The following is a 10,184-nucleotide window of genomic DNA, read 5'->3' on the forward strand; positions in this document are numbered from 1 at the left end:
GGGGCGATCTGGACCGTCGGAACACGATTCCCGTCCGATTCCCCCCTTAGGGGTAATGGAACTCTCTGGAAGTCCGGGGAAGGATCTCGTCGTCAACGCACGAATCTTACAGTAACAGGAGACCACCCTAAAACTCGTACCCACCGGTCATTAAGAGTCGACCTTTTCATCGCCGTCGTATTGATTCAACTTCAACTCCCAAACACCGTAATTTATTGCCCAAGTTCGTAAATATGATTGATTTCGATGATGTATTTTATTTTCTCATGATTTTATTTGAGTTTACGATAGCCTTATATATATATATATATATATATATATATATATATATATATATATATATATATATATATAAAATAGTAAAAATAAGTTACTAATATGAGAACTTACGATAAATTATCAAAATTAGTTTATATACTTTGAAACATATATTTTTTATAATTAAAAATATATTTTTTAATAATAAATATTAAGAAATATTAATAAAAAAATTACTAATATCTTGATTAATCCAACGTGATATGTGCACAAGATAGTATAGCACAGGCAATGTCAAACTCTCGATATATTACTTATATAAAGATCAAGATCGATCAAAGTTTTCAATCCTATTCTTCGAACGTCAAATTAATAATTCAATATATATAAATATAAACATGAGTGGTTAAAATATATTTTTATTTTTATTTATTTAATATTAACTTTTATATTTAATTAAAAAATGTTTTATAAAAATATTCTAAGGATAACATTTAATTACCTCCAATAAAATTTATTTGGGCTCTTATCTAGACGACGAGCGATTATTATATTTTGGCATTATTGTTTTGACAGTAAGAGCATATCAAAAAATTTAAATATTTAAAATAATAAATAATACTTTGGTTTTTCTAAATTATTATTTTATATCTTCGAAATTATTTTCTTTATGTTGGATTTGTTGGCCAATCGTCTGATATCGGATTAATTACTAGGAATCTTTGTTTGACATATAAGAAACCAAAAAAGAAATTAAACGTCGCCTGAGAGATTCGAACTCTCGCGGGGAAACCCCATGTACTTAGCAGGCACACGCCTTAACCACTCGGCCAAAGCGACTGTGATGTTAGCTTACTATTTATTAATTTATATATTATGAATTACTTAGTCCCGCACAAAGCGTTTCTTATAGCTACTCTCTCCCCTCTTCTCTTTTACCCCTTGGGAGCGCTTCTTCACCGTCCGCGTCATGTATCGGCCGCCGTCGAACACCCGCTCTGGCGGTGGGGGTTTCCGCCACCCCTCAGAATCTTAACTTCGCCTTTCCCGGCAATCTTCAAGGCCATGTAAACCCTCCAGAACCCTAGCTTCCTCCAACCTCCCATTATGCCCTACCTCCAGAACCCATTCTTTCCTCAGCCGAATCCTTCCCCCAAGCCCTTCTTGACGGGGTTGATGCCGCCGACACTAAGGCTCACCGGGACCTCGTCGCCGCCGGTCAGAACGTCTCGTCGTGGAAAGTGTCGCAGGCCGCTCTCCTCGCTCTAAAGATCGAATCTTGGAGCGCCTTAGGGTTTCAAATTCAGGATGTTCCATCCCTCCTCAGCCTAATCGTCACACAAGCAAAGGTGGGTTCTGTTATAAATTGTTCAAATTTAAAAACAAAAGGATTCCTTTTCAAAAGATTTATTTGAAAAGATGATTTATTTGTAGTTATTTTGATAGTTATTTTTTAAATATCGTGTTTTTTATGAAAATATCCATAAATAAGTATTTGAGAGTAAATTATAAACATATCTTTTTCATATTCTTCTTCTTTCTTAATAATTCGATTGAATTAGATATTATTTAATTTTTTTTTTGAAGAGTTTTTATTGTTTGCTCAATACAGATCTCATAGAGGTTTGTCATATCCACTAAAACTATTTGGATCAAATCCATAACAATCTTGTTGAGAAGATGATACAAATATCGTTTTTAGAAAAGTATTTATATATGTTTCAAGCCTAAATATATTTCATATAGTGTTCTTAATCTTGTGTTTTTTATTTGTTTCCATAGTGTTTTCATTCTTTTTTTTGTTATATTTTCTTCCTTTCCTTGATCTCTCTCTCTATATATATATACACTTTTTCTTTGTCGAACTATTGGCAAACCACAATGTCAAGAAACTTTTGTTTTGTTTTCATTTTGTTCTTTTGTATTTTTTTCTTTTCTATAGAAGGAAGGGCACAGATTATGCAAAATTTTATAGACTAAAGGCTCATAGTATCATAAAGTATACTATTGTATAATACATTAAAATTAAATAAAATAAACAAATTAAAAATGAAATAAAAATAATAATAATACCAATAACATTAAGACTATCATTATTTTCATTAACATAATATGAAAGTGAAAGAATAGACAAAGATAGAAAATATTCCAATTTCATTTATATTTTCTTACGCTTTACCATGTTGTGTGGTGTCTTGATTTATATGTACAATATGGTGAAACCTAGATTGTCTTTTGAAGAGCACAATGCCCACTTTTATTCTCCAATTATTCTATGGTAAAAATGCAATAGGCAGCACCAACCTTCTCCATGTTCATATATGTTTCTTTCTTGTCAAACTTGTTTTTGTTTTTTTAATATAACATTATGTCCCACTTGTCTCATGTTTTTCTTAGGATAAATCAGTTGCTAAAATGCTTATTTTAGACCACAAAACTCATTTTCTACTAGGTCTCTGTTAATTGGTTGTCATCCGTAGTGTGACGATCTTAGCTGGAATTGCCTAAGGCGTGAGGCACCATTGCGGTCAAGACACGAACTTAGCTTCGTTGCCTAAGTCGCGATGTACCCTTGCGGCAAAGACGCGAACTTAGCTTGTGTTGCCTAAGTCACGCTTCACCCTTACAATTTGCGTCCGCAAAGATCAGCCCACTTGCAACCTCTCGCAGGTCCCGAAGGACCTGTAAAAGAGAAAATTGATTAGTTCGAAGAACGAGCGACGGATAAGTCCTGACGTCTCGCGAAAAGGGGAAGCTTTACAAGCAATTCTGCGAGCACCTTGCGTGCACAAGAGAAAAGAGGGAGAGAGGAAAAACAAGGACTTTAGAAGGTTGAACGAATAGCTGCAAATCCACAAACAATTGCTCACCGGGTGCCAAGCGCGACAACAATTTTCCGTCAATGTAATGTGTGAACTTGCGAAAGATTGTTCAACGCCCGACACTATACCGAAGACCCATCCAGTCTTGTGCCACCCTGGTGGTTCCAAGGGGCTGAGATGACTAACATTTTGTGAGCAGAAGCGAACTGCAGAAAATAGCCCGCGGCATATGAAAACGAAGCTGTTTTGGGATTATTTTACTCGGTTCGGTGAGCGGTCGCTTTGTAGCGTTGTAACTTGTTCGAACTTACATTTTTAAGCAAAATGACTCAAAACCAAGACAAAACACGCTGTCAAGCAACTGTACATATAGATGAGAGCGACGAACGGTTCGTTGAACGGAGTTGTTGCGGGTGCGTGACGACTATTCGTGACAGTAGGTTGCATATATCTTATATTCGGGAAGCCAAAAAAGCAGAATATGCAACTATAAGTAAACATTTTGATGAACACAAACATTCTGCTCCACAAAATAGAAAAAGGGACTCATCACAGCCTCCAAATATGCACTTGCAAAAGCAGGTGCTTGAGAAGAGGCTCGGTTTGTTATCAAAGTGTATCCAGACCTTTTCATCTCATGATGATGATTCTTTTAAGAAAGATAAAAGGATTTATATGCCAAAATCAAAGTATAGAGACAATGGCAAGCGTGTGAGTAGCTGTCCTTATCCATCCACAACTGAAGAAATGGTTCGTCTTGGGATCAGACCTGAAACAACTAAAAATTCAACTGTAAGAAGTCCTGTGACAAGAAAAGGAAGTTTGAAGAGAAGAAGGGTAATTCAAAGGGATTTAGAGAGATTGCATGAATCCACTCTTGCTATCATAGAAATGGTTCGCATTCTATTGCTGAGGTATGCACAATAAGATTAATGCTATTGGCTGCAAAATATGATGATATCATGATAGTTAAATACTTCAATTTTGCATTGTTTTCATTGATTTTTTTCTACATGCTTTTCTTTGGCATGTATGCTGGCAAAGGAGTCTCATGCTTCATAACATATTAGACTTTGTTGTATACTTATATAACATCTTCCAACAACTAAAAATACTACATGTTTGCAATGTTAAATTTCCATCTGAGGTATTATTGGCTTTTTTTTTTTTAAGTGAACAAAGTCTTACACCAAACTTTACTAATCGCTGCAGGTTCTCGATATGATGGTGAATTTTTATGCTACAACAGTGGAGCAAAAGAAAAAGGTTGAAGAGAATCTTGTTGTCACACCCTGGTGTTGTCTCACTGAATATTGCTGTAAATTTGCCCTCAGCAATGTTATTTCTCTCTTATATGAAAATTTTCAGCAACAGTCGTAAACTGAAGGTAGATAGATACCTATAGAGATATCTTCCAATTTGTTTATGAGCATTCATTTATGGGATGTACATACTGTTTTCTATATTAAGTTCATTTGGATGTTTGAATGGATCAAGTGTTACCATAATTACCTTTGTTGATATTCTGATTTCATGTTTGGCTTAAGCTTGTGTTGTGATTTGTCAGGGTATATTCTGTGGGATATCTGTTATCTCATAGAACAACATTCTATTTAACTTAAATTTCTTTTGAAGTTTAGGAAGTTGTATGACTTCATTCATATTAGTTGATCACTTTCCTCCTCACAACTCTTGGGAATTTGGACATCCATTAAACATGGAATGGTTGATAGTCCTTATGATAGAAAATTTTTGGTACCTTAGATGATTATGTCTACCATAAATGTATATTTCTATCTTCCTTAGTTTTGCTTTTATTTTTCTTTATAATCTTAAGGAAAAGAGGTAATACTTTGCATGGCATGTGATACATGATGAAGATATTAACTGATATATCTTGAGCAGTTTATCTAGAAAAATCTCAAATAATTATTATTTTTTACTCATAACATCCCTCTATCCATCCGTGAACCTATTCAAGTCAACCTCATGTGCCTCTATCTCTTACATCTCTACGTCCCTAGACAAGGAGTGCAGACAAAGGAGATACCGGACATGAACTTCTAACAAGAAACAGTTCCCCTGATGCTCCACTTCAGCCATCACAGAGGGACATGCCATCCAATGAAGAGAGGGAGCGAGCAGGAGATACAGCACTCTCAACAAGTGTACATCTTGATCGAGCATCTGCAGAAGAAACCAAGATAAATATGGAATTCCAAGACTTGTAACAAACATTGTACTTGAATGGTTCCGAAGCACATCAAACTCAAAAGATTCGGCATGAGGAACATGTAATCATTGACCATACTACTTTATAGGAAAACAAACCTGAATTGTGCAAAGGTTGTAGCCTAAGATTGATTGTTCCACAGGTTAAGCAAGAAATAAATTGTCGATGATGATACAGCCATCATGAAAGAATAAGGTAGGAAGAGCTTGAATAATGAGACACCCAGTGTATCTGGCACATCTGTGGCATGCAATCTCAGCAAATCATGTCGACCGATACAAACAAGAGGAATCCAACAAACACAAGTTTGAACAATTAATTGCAAAATGTATCTTAAAATTTTTCATTTTCAAAAACGAGGATGAAGAAAGATTTAGACAAGCCTACAATTCACTATGAAGGAAAAAAAAAACCATAAATAGTTGCCTAAACCTATCACAAGCCAGGAAGATAATATCCTCGATAGAATTCGAACAATTAATCTATATAACAAAATTTTGACTAGGCACCGGCTAATGAATACCTGACAAACTTTCTTAGTGAAAATATATCAACTAGACTTCTTTACATCGTTTTCTTGTGCCCGAGACTTTTCACCTTCCTTTCCTTCCATGACTTGCTTTATCCCTTCCTGGTACCCTTGTATAAAGCTTTTAAGTGCATCTTTGTATGCTGAGGCACGCATCATATACACACGCTGCAGAGCAGGCCTTAATGTCTCCATTCCACCTCGAGCTGCCACTGCAAGATCTTCCAATGTTGATTGTTCTCTTCTTGCAGATGTAGTCTTATCTTGACGAAGTCCACCATCATCATTTGTGACCTTTTTATAGTCATTTGGTCTAAGATCGGGACCAATATCCCGCACCCAGCTAGCAGCATAAAGTCTAGATGCTTCTTTCAAGACATACCATCGCTCTCTCCATGAAAGTTTCCTTCGTTTCTTGATATGTGGGGGGTCAGGCAGAGAGGAAGGAAAAGCAATTTCCTTTAGATCATAGCGAACATAATCATATAGTTTCCTACAAACCACCCTCAGCTTCATACTGATCTATCTTCACTCAGTTTAACATCCAAAACATGAACCTACATCACTGCAAAAGCAAAATATTCAGCATAACATTTCTACTGCACCTATTTCATTTGTCTTGGGAGGCAAGATAACAATGTAATGAAACATAGACCAAGAAATAAGAAATATTTTGCATGAAATACTTTGCATAGCTATAACAAGCAACTTTCACCAAGAGAAAATAATGGGACCTGCTACGCTAAGAGTTTCAACGTATGCAGATCCAAAGAATTGAGGCACTTCAACAATGAACACAAAAGAAAAAATGAAAAAGAAGCTTGAATAGAAAAAAGAATTAATATTGTGATTCATATGACAGATAAAATTCATTATCTGTCACATGAATTTTAATCAACCTTGGCACCGTATGCTCTAAATCACGGTATTTCGATACTTGTTTCCGAAGAGAAGTACCTAAATCGATTACTCATACCCACACACAAAACGTTCATTCTTTTTGCACGCAGCTAACAACACAACTGTTCCACCATGGTCGCGATACCTCCACCAAACCTAGGTGAAAGTCCTTGCTTTCTCTATCTTCTCTTTCACTTACAATTACGCAATGGCATAAACTCGCAACAGATCTTCAACAAGATACAGAAACATGATCAAATAAAGAGGAATCCTTGCACTTAGACAATCACCAAAAATAACGAAATGCGCACGTCCATCGACACCATGCTTAACTCATAACAACGAAAACCCCCTTCACACCGCACGCACGAACGTTCTGGCACAGCTACGAGCACTGGCAAAACCTCAATTTTACCCAAGGACGCGCACAAACACTCATTTGCCCAGGGAAATCGAAGCCAGACCTGGAAAGCATCACCACCATACCACTTATTTGAGGTAAAAGCGAACGGAGAAGAGGAAATAGAAAATGACACTGACCTACGCCCGCGGGAGGATTTGGGAGGAGAGAAAGGAGATAACTGCGCTAATTTGCGAGGGCGGGCGAGATGATCGTGGTGGCAAGGGGTAGGGTTTGGGGCGTGTATAAGGCTTTGCTTTCGCACAGAGCAAACTGCAGCCGGTGAAGAGGCATAGATGAGGTTTTATTTGAAGGCTTTCGCGGGGGGCCGATCTGGACCGTCGGAACACGATTCCCGTGCGGTTTCCCCCTTAGCGATGATGGAACTCTCTGGAAGTCCCGGGAAGGATGTCGTTATCCCATCGATCTCTTTGTCAACGCACGAATCTTAAAGTAACAGGAGACCACCCTAAAACTCGTACCAATGGGTCATTAAAAGTCAACCTTTTCATCGGCATCATATTGATTCAACTTCAACTCCCAAACACCGTAATTTATTGCCAAGGTTCGGGTTTGACGATAGACACGTCTTCTAGTTGTAAATATGATCGATTTCGATGATGAATTTTAATTTCTCATGATTTTATTTGAGTTTACGATAGCCTTATATATATATATATATATATATATATATATATATATATATATATATATATATATATATATAGTAAAAATAAGATACTAATATGAGATCTTATGAGAAATTATCAAAATTAGTTTATATATTTATAACACATATTTTTTATAATTAAATTTTAAAATAATAAATATTAAAGAGTACCGACAACAAAACGTAATCTATTCGATTATCATTGCACGTATCCATGAATATCATAATATATTTATGTAAGTAATATAAAATAATAATAATAATAATAATAATAATAATAATAAAGATTACGTGTTATGTCACATATGTCATTACTCACGTAATTGGCTTGTAGGGCACTCATGATTAGCATAGGGGACCTCTATAAATAGAAGAGAACCAAATACCTATAGGTCAGAGGCTTTTTGGGTTGTCACATTCTATTCTACTCTCATCTTCTCCTCCTCAAATAGTAGATGTCGAGATTTATACAGTGATTTGAGGAGCATCATCGCAACTTTGCTATGCAAATCACCGCTAGAGAGGAGGGTGCTTGACCTCCTTCATCCTCTCCAACAGATCTCTAGTGATTCAATGATATACGATTTCTCTATGTAAAACACATCTATCTCACACTTCAATTTAAGTTTCGTGAGTTTTTGTGCACTGATCTTCGCACGCCAACGAACACATTTTTGAAAAATTTAAAAGTTTTTTATGTTCTTCTACTGCGCATGTGATGTCGCCCATAGATTTTCCTACATTTGTTATTCATAAATTATTATATATAACTATGATTGATATATGATAAAATAATAAAAATTATTTAAAATAATAAGAATATATAATAGAAGATATAGATGACAATTAGTACTAATAGTACAAGAGGTGATAGAAGGATTATACAATTTAAAACTAATATAAAAATTAAATATCATAAAATTAATTATGGATATTATTTTATACACTTTTTAACATTTACAAATGAAATTTGTGTAATAACCTACCTAAGATATTGTGGTGTGTTATTGTTGTTGTATTTATAATTTTAATAAATCAATTTAATTATTATTTTATTTTCTTAAAAATGTATTCTTCTCTTTTTGTTGAGTTTATACGATCTGATATCACATTTCCCTTTGGCATTTTTGTTAGACAATTAGAGCATATAAAAAATATATATATTTAAAATAATAAATAATGCTTTGGTTTTTCTAAATTATTATTTTATATCTTCGAAATTATTTTCTTTATGTTGGATTTGTTGCCCAATCGTCTGATATCCGATTAATTACTTGGCATTTTATGTTTGATATACAAACAAACAAAAAAGAAACTAAACGTCGCCTGAGAGATTCGAACTCTCGCGGGGAAACCCCATGTACTTAGCAGGCACACGCCTTAACCACTCGGCCAAAGCGACTTTTTTGATTAGGTTCGTTGAGTATTCTATTTAATATATTTAATACTGGTATATAATTTATTGACACGCTCTCCCGCGTTAACATGTGGACCCTACTGAAGTTCTCAATTGCATGGAGATCCCCAAAATCTCATGCAGATACACTGCAGCTTTTGTTTTTTTCTAAAATAATAAATAATTACTTTGGTTTTTCTAAAATAATAAATAATTACTTGGCATTTTTGTTTGATATACAAGAAAACAATAAATAAAGGAGTTAAAAAACGTCGCCTGAGAGATTCGAACTCTCGCGGGGAAACCCCATGTACTTAGCAGGCACACGCCTTAACCACTCGGCCAAAGCGACGTTTTTGATTTGGTTCGTTGCATTTTTTATTTAATATAATCTATGACAACTACACTCCACTTCGTGTGGACCCTACTGAAGTTCTCAATTGCATGAGATCCCCAAAATCTGGACCCACTAGTGGCCCTCTCTCTCTCTCTCTCTCTCTCCTGCCTCTGGTCTTCTCTGGCCTCTTTCATGGGAGGCCAGAGAACAGATATTTATAGAGATAATGTATTAACTTCTCAAACCTACTGCCTCCTAATACAATCTTACCACAATGTTTTTCTATTTCCACTGATCCAGGACAAACTTTTAACTGATTTAATTCCAATATCTCTTAGTATTCATCTCAAGCTCTCTATCATATCTTCCTTCAAATTAGAGTTTTTGACTTTAACTAATTTATTTATTTATTTTAGTCAAATATTGTTTCCATTTTTTTTTTTTATCCAACAAGTAATTGGTGTTCAATTGAAGAATCCAAAAATAGTTACCAATCCATCAATTATCAATTAGAATAATTCAAGCTGAATCCGAGAGTGGGATTGAGCTATAAATTACAAGACTTGTTCATCACAAAAGAATGTGTGAAGTGGGGAAGGAAATGAAACTTGGTGGTTGGGTTTCAGTGTTCATCTCTCT

At 35.2% G+C, this 10,184-nt stretch overlaps 1 protein-coding gene, 1 long non-coding RNA gene and 3 other non-coding genes across 12 annotated transcripts; 1 reads left to right on the forward strand and 4 right to left on the reverse strand.

The window, feature by feature from the left end:
- Positions 1-1,016: 1,016 nt before the first annotated feature.
- On the reverse strand, positions 1,017-1,098 carry TRNAS-GCU (transfer RNA serine (anticodon GCU)). The gene has a single exon. It is a non-coding gene; the product is annotated as a tRNA-Ser (tRNA).
- Positions 1,099-1,211: 113 nt separating this feature from the next.
- Positions 1,212-4,568, forward strand: LOC135627814 (uncharacterized). The gene is made up of 2 exons (XR_010492702.1): positions 1,212-1,607; positions 4,293-4,568. It is a non-coding gene; the product is annotated as an uncharacterized LOC135627814 (long non-coding RNA).
- On the reverse strand, positions 3,655-7,439 carry LOC103970536 (uncharacterized). Of its 8 annotated transcripts, none has more exons than XR_010492701.1 (5): positions 7,283-7,438; positions 5,837-7,206; positions 5,412-5,553; positions 5,131-5,267; positions 3,655-3,849 (listed from the first exon to the last, which is right to left on the reverse strand). XR_010492701.1 is itself a non-coding variant. In XM_065134149.1 (3 exons), exon 2 carries the CDS (start codon positions 6,356-6,358, stop codon positions 5,864-5,866), a length of 495 nt encoding a protein of 164 aa, XP_064990221.1. In that variant the 5' UTR covers positions 6,359-7,206; positions 7,283-7,438; the 3' UTR covers positions 4,986-5,267; positions 5,837-5,863. The 8 variants fall into 8 exon arrangements, 5 of the variants coding, with proteins under 5 accessions (XP_064990221.1, XP_064990224.1, XP_064990223.1 ...); XR_010492700.1 differs by having other exon boundaries at positions 3,655-3,858; XR_010492699.1 differs by lacking the exon at positions 3,655-3,849 and having other exon boundaries at positions 4,986-5,267.
- A 1,693-nt stretch (positions 7,440-9,132) lies between these two features.
- TRNAS-GCU (transfer RNA serine (anticodon GCU)) lies at positions 9,133-9,214 on the reverse strand. The gene has a single exon. It is a non-coding gene; the product is annotated as a tRNA-Ser (tRNA).
- A 264-nt stretch (positions 9,215-9,478) lies between these two features.
- On the reverse strand, positions 9,479-9,560 carry TRNAS-GCU (transfer RNA serine (anticodon GCU)). Its single transcript has one exon. It is a non-coding gene; the product is annotated as a tRNA-Ser (tRNA).
- Positions 9,561-10,184: the final 624 nt, after the last annotated feature.

The sequence above is a fragment of the Musa acuminata genome, chromosome BXJ2-11 (assembly GCF_036884655.1).
Source record: "Musa acuminata AAA Group cultivar baxijiao chromosome BXJ2-11, Cavendish_Baxijiao_AAA, whole genome shotgun sequence".
NCBI classification, from domain to species: Eukaryota; Viridiplantae; Streptophyta; class Magnoliopsida; order Zingiberales; family Musaceae; genus Musa; species Musa acuminata.